The sequence below is a fragment of the Lytechinus variegatus genome, chromosome 8 (genome assembly GCF_018143015.1).
Source record: "Lytechinus variegatus isolate NC3 chromosome 8, Lvar_3.0, whole genome shotgun sequence".
Classification (NCBI taxonomy): domain Eukaryota; kingdom Metazoa; phylum Echinodermata; class Echinoidea; order Temnopleuroida; family Toxopneustidae; genus Lytechinus; species Lytechinus variegatus.
Genome location: NC_054747.1, coordinates 24,229,496 through 24,249,953, shown reverse-complemented (window position 1 = coordinate 24,249,953; position 20,458 = coordinate 24,229,496). Strand labels below are relative to the sequence as shown.

The following is a 20,458-nucleotide window of genomic DNA, read 5'->3' as shown; positions in this document are numbered from 1 at the left end:
TTACTGAATATCAAAGATTTGCAGTATTCCGGCAAAACATGTTCAGAAGAATTGTAGATACGTGTAGCAAAAGATCTAGGAAAACCTATGCGTAATTTGATAATTAATCCTAGGTTTATCCCAGTCTAAACTATAGTTTAAACCACCCTTTTATCGAATACTGAGCTTGACAAGATACCTTCCATACTAATGGCTAGTACGATATATAACTTAATTCATTAACCCTATCTAGGTCAGGGTATTTTGGGAGTTCATATGGCCGGGGGGGCCTCCCAGGCCCCCCCCCCTTGTGATCTCAGCCGTCGACCGCGCTATCGCGCCGAAAATTGGCACGCAGGTTGTCTGGAATATAACCTACAAAACTGTATAGTAAATTATTTCATGCGAATCATTATTACGTAATTATGCTAATTCATGCATAATTAATATGCAAAATCATTCTTTTTCCTATATCTGAATAAATACAGCTCCAAATGTTCTAATTTTTGGCATAGAAACTCTTTGTGATGTTCTTAGCAAGTGTACATGAAAAAAAATTGTGATATCAGATCAATTTCTTATGTATTATATTGTTTTTTGCAATTTCTTATGTATTTCTTTGTTTTTTAGACCTTCTGTTTTTCATTGTTTTTGCAACGAAATTCATTGGGGACTCTAAGATCATAAACAGCATAAAATACATACATTTTGGTTGAAAACACAATTTACATTAACTTTGTACATGAAGTCACGTTTTTGAGCAATTTTTGGTCTGACATGCACTTACATAACATTTCGTAACTTCGGAACCGCGTACCTGGGTGATGCAAAATTGGTATCAAAAGTTGCGCAAGACTTGAGAGTAAAAAGTCAGCGAGCAGCGCGGTCAAAAAAATTTGCGCGGCAAAAATATAGCGCGACTCGTTGAGGGGGGGCTCCGTGGCCCACCCCCCAGCCTAGATAGGGTAAGATTTGTGATATTTTTTCGATTTTCCTATTACTCCCACTTCACGATTCAATTATCTTTCTTTTTTTCTTACAGCAGGATAAGAATACGTTTTAATCGGTGAATGGCTTGACACATGGCACTCCATAAATGTGTGGTCTAAGTTAATCCAGGTTTTGATAATTAAACCATGCTATCAGAACACCATCAACTCCCCCCCCCCCCTCCCTTCATTTGCATTCTCTCTTTTCAACCTGCAATATTTTGTGTAAGAGTATTTATATATTTGATCTATGTCTTGGGAGCGGCATGTATGGGGGCACATGCCTGCGGGCAAGTGCTGAAGTTCGCTTTTTTTCCCCCAGACCCATGCCGTTCCAACATTTCTTTGCATGTTCGTATACTGTCATTGTTTTTTCTGATGTGATATGTATGCACTTTTTTATATTGGTCGAATAAATAGTAATTGTAATAATGAATATACACTCACTGCAGTATGCAGTGAGTGTATATGATTTGGAAACTGAGAACAAGAGCTCCAATGCATTTATGAGCTGTTGATAAGCTAAAGTAAGTTGAATAGTCTTCAACTAATTAGGGCTAGCATCTTATTGCACTCATCTACAATTCATGCAATATGGGCTTTAACTCGTGGAATATCCCTGGTATCTGAGCCTTTCTATATAACATAACTATGCAATGCTAATTGGTAGAAGTATCAGAGACATGTACATGTAGCATAAAATCATTACGCTTATTTTACAATTGATTACACACAATAATTACTGAAATCAATTGAAAAATTAGCGCCACAATCAATCGCTAAGCTCTAAGTTTTGGTCCGATTGCTTACCCGTACTCCAATATGGTAAGTTGTAGTAAGTTGACATGTAAGACCAGAGTCTTCAACTAATTAGGGGCCAACATCGCATTGCCCTCATCTACAATTTGTGCAACATTGACTCAAACTCGTGGAACATCTCTGGTATCTGAGCTATTCTACATTGCTAACTAGTAAAAGTATAAGGGTAATGTTACATGAAGCTTAGCAATTGATTGTTGGGCAGACTTTAAGGATTGATTACATACAATATTCAATGCAAACAATCACAGAAATTAGCCTCACAATCAATCGCTATGCTTTATGCTACGGGCCGATTGCCTACCAAGTACTCCAGTGCATCCATAAGTTGATAAGCTGCGGTAAGTTGGCTGGTTAGACCGAGTCTTCTCCCTTCACCCACGGCCATCCTGCGCATGTAACTATCTAACGGACCCTCCGAAGCATACTGCATCACCAGCTTATAGCCGCCACCGATGCCCTCAAAACGGATTATATGGCTGTGTTCCCATGAGGCCATCTGGTCGACGGATTGGCTGAATTTCTACAAAGTACAGAAGAAATTCCCAGGAGGATTAGGGATTGAGATACAGAATGGATACATTCAATTGAATACAATCAATGAGTGATTGGACGATGATAAAAGGTGATGGGACTGGTGTCGGTGTACATGTACATATAAGTAGTTGTTGGAGTTTGTTACTGTTTCAATGAAGTGTTGTACATATAAGTGTTGTACATGAAGTATTGTACATGTAAGGAATTGTTGATGTTTGTTACTGTTTCAATGAAGTGTCGGTATTGACGTTGGTGTTGATACTGGTGTTGGTGATGGTGTTAGTTTTGAAGCTATAGCTAGTGCTAAAGATGGTGATGCTGGTATTGGTATAGTTCTTGGTGTTTAAGCTGGTGTTGGTGTTGATTCTGGTGTTGGTTTTGATGCTGGTGTTGGCATTGGCATTGTTGTTGGTGATATTGGCATTGGCATTTCTGGGTGTTGGTGTCAATTCTGGTGTTGGTGATGGTGTTATTTTGGAAGCTATTACTAGTGCTAGTGTTGGTATTGAAGTTTATGTTGGTCTTCGTGCTAATTCTGGTATTGGTATTGGTGTCGAACCTGGGGTTGTTATCGCTGTTGGTGGTTTAAGTATTGGTGTGAACTACGGTGTTGGTATTTCTGTTGGAGTTGATGCTGCTATCAGGGTTACTGTGCTGGTATTGGAGCACGGTTTTCGTTCAAAGTTTTGGTGTTGGTTACTGCAGAAGCATTGTGTTTTAAACAATCTAATCTTATAAAGCCAGGTGGGTGTTTCATAAAGCTGTTCGTAAAGATACGAACGACTTTACGCACGACTGGGACATGTTCTTAGGTCATAACTCAATTACATAGGGATATTACATAGCACAAGAAAGGATCACAAGTCATGCGTGAAGTCAATCATATTATACGAATAGCTTTATGAAACACCCTAAGGTCCTTTGTATCTTACGAACAGCTTTATGAACTACCCACCAGGTGGGTGTTTCAAAAAGCTATCCGTAAGATAAGAATGACTTTACACACGACTGGTGATCCTTTCTTGTGCTATGTGATATTCATATGTAATTGAGTTATGACCTAAGAACATGTTCCAGTTGTGTGTAAAGTCGTTCGTAACTTTACACCTAAGAACATGTTCCAGTTGTGCGTAAAGTCGTTCGTAACTTTACGAACAGCTTTATGAAACACCTACCAGGTCCAATCTTCATTTTAGGACAGCCAATCTCTCAACAAAAGAATCAAACATTGATCATTTTCTTCTACAATCAAAGAAATATACACCAAGACTGATTGAAAAAACATGAATTAAAACATGTGACCAACCACCCCAAAACTGCCATTCCCATGGAAGGTGTTCTGTTAATAGCCAATCAATAGTAAATTGGTCTTCAAAAAGCCAAAATTCGAAGCTTAGCTTGTCTGAAGGGGTATTTCTTCATCTTTATACATGTACATTGTACTACAAAAATTTGGAGTTGTGAAGTTGAAAAGAAAACAAGAAACAAGAGCTTCTTTGACACAAATTTTGGAGACTGCTTGGAAGTTTCATTGAAATTTCAGTGTGCACACCACATGCTTGAGTGAACACAAACTTCACACATTATTTTGCTCCTTATTTTCTGAAGCTCTCTCCACTTGTTTTCTCTGCATTCAATCAAGTATTTGAGTGAGTTATTGTTGAAGAAGTTTGACAAATCATATATCATTTTAAAGCTTAGGATGTGCTTGTTCAAACTCAACAAAAAATCTTGAACGTTCATTTAGGGCGATTTATCGTTGGTTTTGGGGTGGCCCGTCACATAAATGTGTGTGTAAACTTAATACATCATGTGCATCCTATTTCTCTATATGATTTTGACTTAATGTTTGTGAACCAAATTTTCATTTGACTTCCAAGTCATGGTCATAGTCTTGACCATAATCTTGGTCTAAGTCTTGATCTGAGTCTTGGTTTAAATCTTGGTCTAAATCTTGGTCTAAGGAGATGGTCCGCTTCTTAGATAATTCATATCACATAATCAAACCCAGTTGCTCTACTAATTATTTGGTATTCTTGCCATTTATTCTACACTATACTTGGTCCAATGCCAACTTTCTCTAATTTTCATTTAGATTAGGACTTAGACCAAGACTTAGACCAAGGCTTAGACCAAGACTCAGAACAAGACTTGGACCAAGGTGTATATCATTCACTTAGTGAATGTAAACTGAGATACCGACCTGTAGAACGGTCCGAACTTTCTCTAATTTTCATTTAGATTAGGACTTAGACCAAGGCTTAAGCCAAGACTCAGAACAAGACTTAGACCAAGGTGTACATGTATATCATTGACTTAGTGAATGTAAACTGAGATACCGACCTGTTGAACGATCTGAGGAGCATCAATCTTGGGACACTTAATGGCAACCGTTGTGATACGAGTCTTGTTCCCGACCTTCTTCCTCAGATCTGCTTTCCAAACCTGCGTGAAGGTACCTTCCCCGAGGAGGATCAGATCCTTGGACAGACTATCCTCCGGGATCCATCTGATCATCGGTCCAACGTCCGGTTGAGGCGGCAGATCTTCCTTCAATGCCGAGCGGTCGAAGATACGCAAGGCTTTATCTGCACAAAGATGGAATAATTCAACTTTGATCAGTCGAAGATACACAATGTTTTATCGTTTCGTATCTTCATCATTTTAATCTCACATCCTCCACACCACAAATGTTAGATTCTCATTGTATGTTTTTTTTTGTCTTGCCATTAAAGGTATTGTCTAACTTTGTGAGCAGCCGATTTAAAAAATTCTCAAACCAAGATGAAACATGTGTACAAGTGCATGTATTAGAACTAATAAACCCTGAAAACAACCATTATTGAGAATGAAAAGCTAAAACTACAAGGTAAACCCTGATTTTGTAAATAGGTGTCTTATAGACGCCTAAATAGTACACACAAGTGTATGGGATGAAATTAAGATGGTGTTTCCGGTCACTTTATATTTCAATTTTTGAGCACTAAATAATTATTTTCGAATGCAATTTTTTCTGGGCTTCATTTTTGTAACATATCACAGACACAGGTGACAAGTGTGACCTTCTAGCTCAGATTTTTTAAAAGTCAAACCAATGTTAACCAATCACTTTAATATTTCAATTGAATATTTTGATGTTAAGAGGCATGAGACAGAGAAATAGCAAAAAAGAGAAAAATTGCTGCTTGTAAAGAAGCACAACGACCAAACCTTCTGGGGGTGGATATATTTTTGGATTTATGTTTAATGTAATGCATTTTAAGATCACATTTTCAATGTGCAGATTACCAGACACAAAGAATTGTCTTGTCTGGGGATTTATTCATAAAAGTTTCGATATTTCTCACATTATCCCCATCAGGAACAGAAGTTCCTGAAAAAATCAAACGTTCCAAAAGAATGGTTGATTTTCACATGATTTCAACATTTTAAACAGATCCTGCAATTCTTCAGGAATGTGTTGCACCACTCCCGGAAAACAACATCTGTGAAAACTTTTCTTTCATTCTTCATTTCAAAATCCATTATTAGAAATATGTGGATTCATGGGGAGATTTTCTGCCTGATTGCATCTTTATTTAAAGGACAAGTCCACCCCAACGAAAAGTCAATTTGAATAAAAAGAGAAAAATCCAAGAAGCATAAAACTGAAAAGTTCATCCAAATCGGATGTAAAATAAGAAAGCTGACATTTTTAATTTTCGCTTAATTTCACAAAAACAGATATATGCACATCCTGGTTGGTATGAAAATGAGGAGGCTGATGACGTCATCCACTCACTATTTCTTTTGTATTTCATTATGTGAAATATGAAATATTATAATTTTCTCCTCGCTGTTAAGTTAAAAAAAGATTAGTTCCTCCCTGAACATGTGGAATTAGCATTGTTTAACATGTTGTTGTTCAGTCAAGTTGGTCCTTATTGTCAAATCTGTAAAAAAATGAAATATTGTATAATTCCAACAATAAAAAACAAAATAAATAGTGAGTGAGGACCATCATCGACTCTCTCATTTGCATGTCACTGAGTTGTGCATATAACTGTTTTGTGAAAAATAAGCGAAAATTTAAAATGTCATAACTTTCTGATTTTAAACAAAATTTGAGCTTTATGCTTGTTTGATTTTTCTTTATCTATTCAAATCAATGTTTATCTGGGGCGGACTTGACCTTTAAAGTACTTGAATTTGGTTGGTATGGGATCTCACCTTTAGGTTCTATTGGTACGCCTTTTCTAAGTTGACCCTCTAAACACCAACTATTCTCCCTCTTCCTGTAATGCTCAACAAACTGTTTTAGACTGTCAAATCGACCCTGGTTGTCGAGTCCTACTTTGTCATCTTCTAAAAAAAACAATGAAAATATTGTTAAATCATAAAAAAGGTCATTCAATCATTAATGCTAGACTCACAAATCATACAACTCCAAAACAAAATATAATTACTGGTACTGCATTAAATACAATTTGACTGTGATCCAATTTTTGAGAAATTTACATTTTGCATACATGAATAAATGATCTTTAGTTCATAATAATGCAAGAAAATGCTCAAATTAAAAATCTGCTTTCGGGCCAGCCATGTCGGCAAAAGATTTCCAAACTGGCTTGAAATCGCAGGCAACTGCAAGATAGCTATGAGCTCGCTTGCATACATCATTAGACAAGCTCTTTCACAACAAAAATATGAAAATATACATCATGACAGATCACTGATTGTCATCATTCATGAATTTGTGAAGATAATTCATCATATTGGCACAATGAAATAAAGTGCAGCATCAAAATTATACTCCATTTTATTATTTCCAAAAAATTAATTGCAGGAAAAAAGGACGAGAGCAATGCAGATAGATAAACAAACAGATTGATAGACGATGTAATTACAGTGTAGTAGATCTACATACACATCTAGTGCGTGTATACAGTGTCCGCGCACAAAAAAAATGATGCCATCTTGAATTAAATATTTTAAGATAAGATAAGATATGATATTTATTCGTTTTCCTGTCTGCACATACATTTTATCTTACAAGTGTGATTTTACATTCTACAAATGAAAATCAATTAACCATAAATCATTGTTACAGTAGAAAAAAAGAAACACAGCAAATAACTAATTACATATTGAGAGAAAGACAAGGGGCCTGTTGCATAAAACGTTTTACCTGAGAAAACTCTCGTAAAAACTGAAAACTATGGTTAGTCTGATTTCTGCCATTGACTTTAACACAGGGCAAAAACTCTGGTAAAAACAACCTGAGTTTTCTCAGGTAAAAAGTTTTATGCAACGGGCCCAAGGAGAACCCCCGAAAAAGCAGAGCTTGTAAGGCTAGGGTCTCCTTTGTTTCAAGTACATGACTAAATAGTATTAAAGTTTGGGGATAATATTATTGATTGATATGTTTAACATAATATTTATAGCCTTTATAAAGCCCCATCTATGCCAAGGCACTCAAAGCATTCAAGGAATTAACCCTGCAAGGTACCCATTCACCTCACCTGGGTCGAGTGCAGCACAATGTGGGCAAATTTCTTGCTGAAGGAAAACATCACAGCTGGGATTTGAACCCACATCCCTCTGATTGAAAGACAAGAGTCATTTCCACTCGGCCACGGTGCCCCCTTCGAGGATGACCACATACATGAAGTGACATTGACGTACAACATGTTTGCGCTACACTCTTCAGTTCTTGTTTATGGATTCAACTCCATGCCTGAATACAGTTTTACGATTTTTTTTACGATTTAAGTGGCATGTTTTCGATATGCACACCCACATTGAGCTAAATATGAACAATCCTGATGTCATTTTAATTATAAAGGGATTAGTTGTATGAAATATTCTACAAAATAATACATGTTTGTTACTCCTTTTGTTATACACTTTTGTTCTATACAAATGATTAATGGTCCAATTCCAGGTTTTGAAGTATACTCAAATGAGAGGAAAATCCATATTTAATAAACAAGGTTCTAGAGTATATTTCAGCCAAGTCACAAACAGATTTATGAGTTCATTCCCTTCGCTACAGGTAGGTAGACCTACAACTACTGACAAACAAGTCTGCAGCAAATCTAAAAAAAAATCATGAATAATTCATTGATTCAAAGGTAGATGACCTGAGGACTGTAACACAATGCTTAGCAATCATTGTAGGGGAATATCTTTACGACTGATTGCATAGCCCACAATCAATCGTAAAAATCAAGCGTACGATCAATCGCTATAAAACCTTTGTGTTACAGGACTCAAGAACACTGTAAAACAAAGCTTAGTAATCATTGTATAGCTTGTTCAACGATTGATTGCATAGCCTACAATGTACAATCAGTCGCGAAAATCAAGCATATGATCAGTCGCTAAACGTTTTGTTACTGCACCCATGACAGTATGAAAACTTTACCTCATTTCATTCCATAATATAGGCATAGGTCTACTGTATCATTAAGTAACGGCCATCTCTCTTTCCCTTTACAAGAAAAATGAATAAGCAAAAGTGAGTGCGCAATGAGGAAAAATGTGTTGCATCACGAGAAAAGGAAAACAAAAATCTTTTCTTTGTGATTCTAGAAGTAGAATCTAGTTCTGACACGTAAACATACTGATTTCACAGTCCCATTTCAATATAATCATTCTTCATTTAATATGTCAGTAAAAGTCCTGCATCTAACATTTCTTTATTTTCATCATTTTCATTTTTATCATTATTTCGAGAAAGCAAAAATCAAGGCCAATCTACGACCCCTTTCATAAACCCAATTATGCGGCTAATAGCAGCACAATTTGGTCGTAAAATCAGAGGAGGACAAGAGTTATCAGCATTATTTTGATGCTGTTATTATCCGCATAATAGCAGCATCGGGACAAGATTTTGAGTTTATGAACGCATTTCCAAATAATGCGGATAATTGCCATGGAGCGGTCACAAGGTCACCCTTTTCCAACGCAACCGCATCGGAGGGGGCGTGTCCAGTTGTCATGACGATTATCCGCCTTTTTCAGGACGGGCGCTCGTAAAAATAATGCGGCTTATTTTCAGAGTTTGTGAACGCAATTTTTTTAATTATCCGCATTACTCTTAGGCAGCTAATTGGAGGATAGGTTTATGAAAAGGATATAAGACTGTCCGAGCACAAGGACCAGCCCAAGAACTGACTGCCCTAGGGTCAGGGCCAATGGCTAAGGCCAAGAACAATAGACCTACAAAACACAGATGATTGGATATAAAATATGTATGAATGATTATTCAAATCTTTTGACTAAATATTGATACCTTCTTGTACCCCTTTCATAAACCCAATTATGCGGCTAATAGCAGGATAATTTGGTCGTAAAATCGGAGGGGGACCAGAGTTATCCGCATTATTTTGATGCTGCAATTATCCGCATAATAGCAGCATCGGGACCAGATTTTGACTCTATGAATGCATTTCGAAATGTACAATCAGTCGCGAAAGTAATGTGGATTATTGCCATGGAGCGGTAACAAGGTCACCCTTTTTCAACGCAACCGCATCGCAGGGTGTGTGTGCGGTTGCCATGACGATTATCCTCCTTTTTCAAGACGGGTGCTCATAAAAATAGTGCGAATTATTTCGGAGTTTATGAACCCAATTTTTATTATTTTTTAAATTTGTTTCAGAAAGTATAATGAGGTTGGTGTCTAAATAAGAAATATAAAGAACAAGATGCTGCTGGTACTTCTTAAATTTTAGTCAATTTAGATACATATTCATCTATATCAGGGCCCTGTCTTACAAAGAGTTATGATTGATCCAATCAATCATTACTCTATGGATATCCATCAGTGTCATAATTTTTCTACAGGTTTATGTATTTTGTAAAAAAGGAGAACACACCGAATTGTCTATATTATCAATGAATTTTTACAGATATACATTCATATCTAGAAAGTTTTTTGAGCAAACATGCATTTTATATTGACTTCGCTGGCTTTTCCATATTTGCGATCAATCGCAAATCTTTGAAAGACGGGCCCCAGGTCTATTCTGAAATCAGCAATCCAACAAACAAATTGTAGGCTGATTCAGGGGATTTCTCAAATCAAGCTATTCCTTTCAGTTTCTATCATTATTAATGCACATACACCTGTATTAAGATATTCTGATTTTAATTACAATCATTATTACAGGAGATGCTGAGTTCAATGACCGAACCGTATACAAGTTTCATTAACTTCTAATGTCAAGACCTTCAGTTTCTTTAGATACGAAGATGAGCATCAAAGCAGGGAGACTGTGAATGCTTTATACATGCATGTTATCCATTAGATCTTTATACTTAATATCAACTCGCATTGATTTATACTTCCCACTGGATGAGTTTCCTCACCCTTCTAGATTACTAAATAATAACCCTGTATTTTCTCTAAAGGTGTAAAATTGCCCATACTCATATCCATAGATAAGTATGAGAAAAGTAATTGCATACAGCCAACGCTGCAAATCCATAAACAGGGACGAAGGATTACACAAGAAATTGCTAAATTATATACACCCTATGGACACATTGCCACAGTAATAGGGGTACATGGTCGTTTCGGATGAAAATCATTTTCTTTCCCAAAAGGTCCCCATTTAAGGTGTACTCGAGGCTGAAAAAAAAATCATTTCCAATCAAAATACAGTAAAATTCACAGAGCAAAGCACGGAAATTTTAATCTGAATTTAATAACAAACTTATTGGATTTCAAAGTTAGGCAATATTTTGTGAAATGTTGTTAAGAATATGTAATAGGTGGGCTGATGATGTCGCATCCCCACTTTCATTTTCCTTATTTCTTTTGATGAAATCATAGTCATTTCATAATATTTTTGATACATAATAAGTCTCCTTGTTCAAAAACGAACTGCAGAGAGAGGGAGGGGGTGGGGTCCCGGACGTCTGGATGTCTTTTGTTATTTCATTTACACTTATATTTTTGAATTCCATGTGTGTGTCTATTTCATTTTCTATTGTTTTGTGTTATATATTTTGTATATATTTAAGAAACATTTTATGTAACTTTTATTACCTTTGGGAATAACCCTGATAGGCCTTTGTCAATTCCAACCACATTATGATTCAAAACTGAATATGTTTCATTTTAATGTTTTTTATTGTATATATCTATTTGCATATGAATTTGTACTTGTGTTTTTATTCAGATGTGGAAATAACTTTGAATTAAATTGAGATGACAATTTTCTATCCATTATTTAGTTGTCAATCCACTTTTATCTCATTTTTTGGAGAACAAAATTTGAATATGAAAAATACAAAGGAATAAATTTTGATCTTAGCGTGCTCATTGCAAAGATTTATGAAGACATGCAGACGTGTAAAACTGTTTTGAACTGAAATAGTACAGTAGTCTTTAAAATTGTCATACATGTATTAAAACTTTGTTCTTCCTTGTACGATTTGAAATTTTCAGTCTTTTGTTTTTACTGATTTTACTTGATCTGTTCAAATCACAATATTTTCAGCCTTGAGTATCCCAACAGTTGGCATGTATGGTTTTCCAGGGATGTTTGTGGTGCAAGAGTAAAATGACAGGAATATTTGATTGGAAAGAGGAATGACGTACATTAAGAGTCCTGTTTCATAAATGATTAACAATAGTTGTAACTACCATGGTAACAGGGCTCAACAGCCAATCATAATCAAGGTTTCCATGGAAGTTATAATAATATGACAAAGTAACTTGTAAGTCTTTATGACACAAGCTCTTCATACTGCAAGTAGCTCAGAACTATGAGACTTTTATATGATACAATATAGCTGGCATCTGTTGGGTGTTTCATCAAGCTTTTTGTATTAAAGTGACAAGCAACTTCATGAATGATTGGTGATCCTTTCTTAGGAACTAAAATCACCAATGGAAATCTGGTGTGTATCAATAAAGGACAATTCCACCCCAACAAAAAGTTGATTTGAATAAAAAGAGAACAATCCAACAAGTATAACGCTGAAAATTTCATAACTTTTAACAAAATGCTTTATGAAACATCCATCGGGGGGGGGGGGGGGGGGGGGGGCGTTTCATGAAAGGACTTGTCGGACGTTTTATCCGACAAGTCCCATTTTATCCGACAGTTACCATAGGAACAGTGCCTCTCAGCCAATCAAAATCATGGAAAGATGTCAGATCTGACAACTTGTCGGATGAAAATATTGATGAAACGCTTCCCCGGTATCTCGGGGACCCGAACTATAGCAATTCTTGCAATCTTGTTCTTTTGGGCAGTGTGAAGACAGCCCCAAGTTTCCAATGCAATTTATACTGTACTCCTCCTCCTAAAAAGACGCGTTTCAAGCCATGCATTATGATTCCATTAATCCATTAAGATATCGCTTACATTGGAGCACAGTTGGAAGAGCTACTGTATGCGTACATGTACATGTATATTCCCCGAAATGCACAACTTACTCTGTATTCAATTTCTTTCAACTTTTTGTAAAAAATGGGGCAATTTTCCTGATAAGAAGAGTCCTGTATCACCATCAATTTTATTAGGATTGACTGATTGGTAATCCATATATGTGTGTTTAAAAGACAGTGCGTATCCGAGGCATTAGTTTACGTAAATTACATGTATAGAGTGTGACAGAAGTGCCATCCTGCAACGTATACATTAAGTAGTACTAGCATAGCAGTATTGAAGAGCTTTTATAGCTAACAACAAAAAAGGGAAATGCACTAGTTATTATAGAGAGTGATAAATATCTGTATCAGACATCTGAGCGGGTGATTTGCAAAACTAAATTGCCCTAAATTTCATGATTTCTGGAAATATCTTGCAAGGTTTTTTTTGCGCAAAATGACTTTTCATACAGAGATAATCGCAGAGGCACATACATACCTTAGCTAATATGAAATTCATCAAAAGAAATTACATTCAATATTTACTTAATTTTTCAATGACTTAATAATTCGTTGAACTAGATGCACTGCATTGTAAATCAAAGGCAATTTAATACTATATCAGAATTGAGCAGTATAATTTACTGGATGAGAAATAGCGAGATAATTTGCCAGATAAAAAATAGTTGGATAATTTGTCGGAAGAAACATAGAATAATAATCTTCCAGATCAGAAATAGCTGGATAATCTGACAAATCTGGCCCCGATGGAGATGGACCTATACCCAGTAGGAGAAACCTCCGGAAATAAAAAAAAACTCAAGATTCTTCTCCTCGAAAGGCTGCAGAGAATCTCTTGCGACCTAGAACACTTCAAAATCATCCCCCCTTGATAAACCTCCCTCAAAAAATATTTCAAAATAATAAAGACAAAGTTACAAAATTAGAAAGCCACAAAAGAAAATTGTTTACCAGGGAGAATGGCTTGGGGAAAAGATCATATTTCTGCAATCTGGTTTTTTAATTAAGGAAGAAGAAAAAAATTCAAAAACAAAGTTTTCATCAGAGAATTCCTCTTCACCTATAAAAAAAAAGTCAGGGGGGAAAGGGATCTTGAAGACGTAAAGAGAAAGACGTGAAAGTCATCAAGCTCTTCTCCCTGGGATGAATCCACTTCTGAAGATGTCTAAGATATCGGATGAGCGCCTTCGATGAGATCCAGTAACCAATATCCTCCCTGCGGGCAAAGCCGGAGAGATACTCAATACCACCTTCATGTCCTCATTTGTTTTTCTTTCATATTTGTCGCTTTTTTCTCTCCCATGTAAACGATGCGCCTCATTCTGGCGAGAAGCAACACCTGAAGACGGTTCTTGCTTTCACAACCAAATTGGCGGGAATCTGCAATTTCAGTGCCTTTCTGTAAGCCCCCTCTTGTAGACTGACTTCAAGGCTGACTGATTTTGTTTTTCTGTTGTGATAAAAGCTATGGGAGCATGAAACCTGTTTTGTCAAGCAACCTCTTCCAGGGGTGTGAGAGGTCCCAAAAAAAACAGATCTAAAAAAGCTGAAGAGTGTTGAAAATGTCTGAAATAGAAAGAGCTCCCATAGTTTTTGTACAGAGGAAAGCTAAAATTAAGCTAATTAATTAATCAAAACAAAAAAATCTGAAATCAGCTAAAAATCTGAACTCTCACACCCCTGCTCTTCAGAAATTGGCCAGGGGAAGATCTGGGAGATGAAATCAATGCGTTAGTGACCAGTACAGCAGCGCGGTGTTTTTGGCATGTCAACAACACATAATACACAAACATTGCATTCATACGTTGTGCTGAACGTCGTGATAATCAAGTTTACCCATTTTGTTATTTTAGAAGTTTACAAATCTTTATGAAATTTTCAGTCAGTGCCGTTTCTGACATTGTATTTCTTATACTTTGTTTTCATCGCACTATTAGTCAGTGCTGTCGTTAAAGAAGATGTGACGGGTCACTCCGCCCCCGGCGTCACAATAGTTTCTAAATTTGTGGGAAAAAAGGTTGATCTTAATATGTGGACTGAAATGAAGCAATATAGCATCCCCCTCCCCTCATACACACAAAAAACAGGTAATATTGTAATAAGGAAGGGTAAATAGGTACCAATGGGATTTAATTCCTCAGATAAAAAGCTGCGAGGTATTAAAGCACTGAAATCAGTGGGCTAGATTACATTTAGCAGGCGGGATGAAGGTTTGCCTTGAGCACCTACGTGACTATGTGCGGAATACTATTGTCTCCTAAAAAAGGATTGGTCAAAATGACCAATCTGTTGGTTAATATGTGTCCGACCGATAAAATTGGTCAAGAGCAACCAAATTATTGGTTCAAATTGACCAAAATTTTGGTTGATATTGACCAATTTTATCGGTCGGACACATATTAACCAACAGATTGGTCATTTTGACCAATCCTTTTTAAGAGTGTTCCTTCTTCCTCTCATTCTTCTTCTTCTCGTTCTTCTTCTTAGACTCTCCTCCTTTTTCTTATTCTTCTCCTCTTCCTCATCCTTCTTCTTCTTAGACTCTCCTCCTCCTTTTTCTTATTCTTCTCTTCCTCATCCTTCTTCTTCTACTAATTCTCCTCCTCCTCGTTCTTCTTCTCCTTCTTCTCTTCCTCCTTCTCTTCCTCCTCCTTCCTCCTTCTTCTTCTTCTTCTCCTTCTTCTTCTCCTTCTTCTCCTTCTTCTCCTTCTTCTTCTCCTTCTTCTTCTCCTTCTTCTTCTCCTTCTTCTTCTCCTTCTTCTTCTCCTTCTTCTTCTCCTTCTTCTTTCCTCCTCCTTTTTCTTCTTCTTCTCTCCTCCTTTTTCTTCTCCTTCTCCTCTTCCTCATCATTCTTCTTCTTCTACTTCTCCTCCTCCTCATTCTTCTTCATCTTCTTCTCCTTCTCCTCCTCCTCTTCTTTCTCCTCTTCCTCTCCCTCACCTTCCTCTTCTTCATCATCATCATCATTGATAACTTGAAGAAAGGTAAGCTCCATAAAAACTAGTATGCAGTACTTAGTAAACCCAAACATCAAATCAAGAGTTGTGCATCCATACAATGTATTCCTAATCGGAGTGGATCGCTAATTAGGCCCCAATCCCAATGTATAGTACATGTATGTAGAACAAATCATCATCTCACATAATTTGCAATGCAAAACAGTATACCTGTATGTAATTCCAAACCAGGCTACTTGTCAAAACCTACCAGTACTGCCTAAGTCTGCTGCATACATGTAGGATAAAGCTTTGTTTATGAAAATTTGCACTGTATGGAGATCTCCATGGCTCTTTGAAGGATTTCGGGGTGAAAATCACCCAAGCCCCCCCCCCCCCCCCCGAATTTTCCCGTTCCAAACTGTGAAATTGATTATGATACAGCTAGTATACATAAAATTTGGACTCCTGATCAAATATACAGGGAACTCTCTGATATACTGCCATCTATTGTACAGATGAAGTGTTACATGTATACTGTATTTCCTATTACACATGGAGTATGAAAAAATTATCTGACTTCATAATATGCTTTTAACCGAGTGAATACAAACAAGGAAGAAATGCATATTTTGTTTTTTAGTAAAAACACTTATTTCCTCAAAATACATACTTTACACTGATTAATATAATTTTGACTAAATTTAAGATTTAAAATGAGAAAGAGGCAATCATTATTTGTATTTCATTAAAAAAATGGTGTGTTGATGTACAGCGGTTCTGTTTCGAAAGTTGGTCAGAAAGCAAGTTTGAGACTGACACACATCTAAACACTTCAATTATTATTTGAGCCTTGCAGTAAGGCTACCTTCCCCTTGATGAAAGCCTAGTAAGTGGACGCATTAGCCATTAACATGATGCGACCACATGACAGTCAAATCTGAAGCATTAATGGCTTTATCTCAAGATTGTATTCAAGAGGCTGAAAATTGTCTTTAGCATCCACAATTAGTCCAGAAAGTATCTTGTTCCTAATCCAGCACTCAACAACAGCTTTTGTTCCCCTATGGGGAGTAGCAAGTTTGCATGGAGTCTACATTTATAAGAACAATTATAAATTACATAAACTTTTTTATTTGATTCTTGGCTCTTTATGCGCCCTGAGCACTCTACAGAGTAGATTTGGGCTTTATAAGTCACATTATTATTATCATTTATTATTATAATAAACAGATACACTCAAAGGACATCTATTTAACTCTGGTATCATGTACACTTATCTGTAGTTTAGAAAGGAGTCTTTGGATGTATTCATCAACTTTTCCAAAGTGAAAAAAAAAAACCTTGAAGCATCCATCATTTTTCTAACAGATTATCCTATTTCTTATCCCATTCCTCATCCCAATCCTGATCCAAAACATCACAAACAATGTGTGCACCCCTGAAGGGAATAGCAAGTTTCCATACAGTGTACAATAATAAACATTAAAGGGGAAGTTCACCCTGAAGAAAACTCTGTTGTGAAAATAGCAGAAAAAATAGTAATAAATATTGGTGAAGGTTTGAGGAAAATCTGTTAAATAAGAAAGTTATTAGAGTTCAAAGTTTTGGATTTGTGACGTCATAAACGAGCAGCTCCCCCATGTGTTATGTAATATAAAATGCATGAATTTCAAATTTTATATAGTTGCTGATGACTTAATTTTGTTTTTTATTCATGATCGGGTGTGAAATGATTTGTCTATTGATATACAAAAGGTACAGTAAAAACCAGTAAATCAGTAAAATGACATTTTATTGATTTTTTACCATTCGCTATGTAGGAATGCTGCTCGCATATGATGTCACAAATCAAATAATTCAAATTCTAATAACTTTTTAATTATTTGATGATTTTTTTTCAAACCTTCGTCAATATTTTTTATTATTTTTTCTGCTATTTTTACAATAAACTTTTTGTCAGGGTGAACTTCCCCTTTAAATGGTTACAACAAAGATGCCAACCTCTTTAAAAAAAACAAAAGTATTCTCAGGAAAAAAGAGAGTATTTTCGGACAAAAAAATAATTTTGCTCTTATTTTGAGCACCAGCCATATTTTCACATCAGATGCAATATTGGGCCAGAGCAATTATACTTGTGCCACTTTCAAAAGACATCCACAGTATACTTCTCTCCCACCTAAAATTCACTCAAAACCAGTGCCGGCCACAGAGAAACGTTGTTAATAGCCTATTTAACAAAGCGCTATTAAGCCCAGTCACAATCTTTTGATGGTGAAGTCAAAACATTTATTTCAATGTGTAAGTAATTTAATTCTTACCCTCTTTAATAGGTTTGCATTTATTTTTGTTTCCTTTTAATACTGCGACATGCCCATCTATTCATGATGCATACCGGCACATTACAAATTACCATATTTGTATTTTTCTTGTTTTTCTCATTGCTATCTTAGTTTTAGCTGTTTTCAACAAGATCTTAATTCTTCTGCCTACATAGCCAAATACTAGTTGCACACAATCCTTGACTTAAAAAAAAAGGTCTCTGGCAAATATAATGTTTGAATGATAAAAATAGCACATCCCAACCTTCATGTTCACTAGCTCATGACCAGCAAGAATGAAGCTTAATAACATCAATAGTGCGACAGTAAATAATGCTATTCAAGAAATCTCTAACTATGTTATTTACCGACCTTGGAAACCAATTAAGAGCTTATTGGGAAGAATGATATCCATGTATCATTTATCAGATGCAGAAAGGTCTAAACAATTTTAATGGAATTTTTATCCCCCCCCCTAAAAAAAAACAACAGAAAACAGAGGAAATTTTTTTGCTGAATTTACAGATAAGTTAATATGAATTGGTTCATGGTGGTCAATGGTATTAAAGACCAAATATACCCACAGACAGTAGGAGGCCGTTCTCATTATGCTTTCTAAAACTAGTTTACTGGAAACCGATTCAGGAGACCACTTGGTAAGATCGCTTTGCTAGCGTTCAGGACCACTTGATCACACGAAAGTGGTTTTCAAAATCACTTCACGTAAAGCGCTCTTGTTGCTATGAAAACGCTCTCAGTGGGGTGACACATTTCGCGCGAAATTCGAAACCGCAGCATAGACATTCATCTTGATGTTCGGCAATATATATCATATATATTCATGGTAGTAAAGTCTTCACTTTTATTATCAAAATATATACATGTATATATTATATTTGTATATGATATATATTGCTGAATCCTAAAATGCCTAAACAGATACCTATTCATGAGCGTAAAGGTTTAATCTTTTATTTGTAAACTGATTAAGCTTAATTTCTTTTCATGTGTTTGCATGCTGTAACTTCAGATTGGAAGAAATCATGTAACTGGTAAACATACTAACATGAATATCAGTGTGTGGGACTAGGATGAAATTTCATGGTATATTTGGAAGTTTTTAAAGGTGAAGAAATAAAATATCATCATTGATTTTAACATATTTTGTCAATATCATACCAATAATTAACATACACGAAAATCAAGTTAAAAAATTATTTGTCCGGGGGTCAAACTCAAGGTCAAAGTTAAGGTCAAAGGTCATGACCTTATAAATTGCTCCAATACATTATTCGATGCATGTTTTGGATTCCTCTCTGAATTTCCTATCAAATGGTACCAGTTTCATGAAAATTGGTCAACACATAACGACGCAGTGGCCATTGAAAGTTGAAGGTCACACCCATTTTTGTCAAAACAAGGAGAAAAGGGCGGGCCGTAGCGCGAGAACCGACGGACCGATTGACTAATTTTTTTTGTTTTGTGCTTGGGCCATGGTGAATTTTATGTATACCAAATTACAACGAATTCTGAGACGGTCGTGTGCAAAATTGCACATTCATTGGGTGAATTGGCATGGAATGACCCGTTTTCCAAACTGGTTTGGAAGATCGCTTCCAAGACCGCTTTGACCGTTCTCACTACGCGTTAAACTAGTTTCCAGGAAACTAGTTTTAAGAACGTAGTGAGAACAGCCTCTAGTTCCTCTTGAAACTGGGAGGGTGTTTCATAAAGCTGTTCGTAATTTAAGAGTGACTTTAAGATCGACTGGTGAACCTTTCTTATGCGCTAAACCATCACCAATGAATGTTCAATTTACCATAAGAAAGGATCACCAGTCGTTCTCAAAGTTGCTCTTCACTTACGAACAGCTTTATGAAACGGCCTCCAGTATTAACTGGCCTTGTTTCATTAAGTTCAAAAAGGTATTCAAATAACCACATCTTCACCTCCCATGGATCAATCCCCACCTAATTTTGGTTGTGGATGTTTTCTAAACATGCTCCGTTGATGATATCAATAGGGTTAATAAAAAAAAACGGTGAGTTCATCGCTTTGGTAATCGGTGGCCTGATGAGCTAAAAAAATTTAGGGAATTAGATTTGGCATATTGGGCAAAATTTCTCAAAATTTGCAAGCCAGTGAGACGAGCCAGCAAAAATCTTGACAGTTTTTATAACAAAATCCAATTTTGTGACAGATTTTGACATAATATTTAGAAAATACTTTATTTCAACCTTCTCTCTTTCCTTTTCTGTCTGTTCATTTTTTTTATTCTTGGATGCAATATTTTTGTTTTTTATGGGGGGGGGAGTGTTCTGAAAAATGTTCTGAAAAAAGACTCAGGCCTTGATAGTTATTAATGAATGGAAGAAAGCCATGCTGGATAGAAGGGTCTGGAAGCAAGGGTCTGGAAGCGCTTCTTGTTCATGGTACCTGAGATGGCATATAGGCTATAAAGCCTTTTTCTACCCTTGAACTGACTGA

The 20,458-nt window shown here is 36.2% G+C and overlaps 1 protein-coding gene across 3 annotated transcripts in view; it reads right to left on the bottom strand.

Moving 5' to 3' along the window:
- Window positions 1–20,458, bottom strand: part of LOC121420208 (tyrosine-protein kinase JAK2-like) — an 87,835-nt gene that overhangs the window by 16,056 nt on the left and 51,321 nt on the right. For 2 of the 3 annotated variants that reach the window (XM_041614762.1, XM_041614761.1), the window contains exons 6-8: window positions 6,534–6,668; window positions 4,668–4,912; window positions 2,092–2,310 (exon numbers count right to left, since the gene is read on the bottom strand). In XM_041614762.1, the coding sequence (XP_041470696.1) occupies window positions 2,092–2,310; window positions 4,668–4,912; window positions 6,534–6,668 (599 nt within the window). The remainder of the gene's footprint in view (window positions 1–2,091; window positions 2,311–4,667; window positions 4,913–6,533; window positions 6,669–20,458) is intronic. The other variant, XM_041614763.1, reaches the window with a different exon arrangement.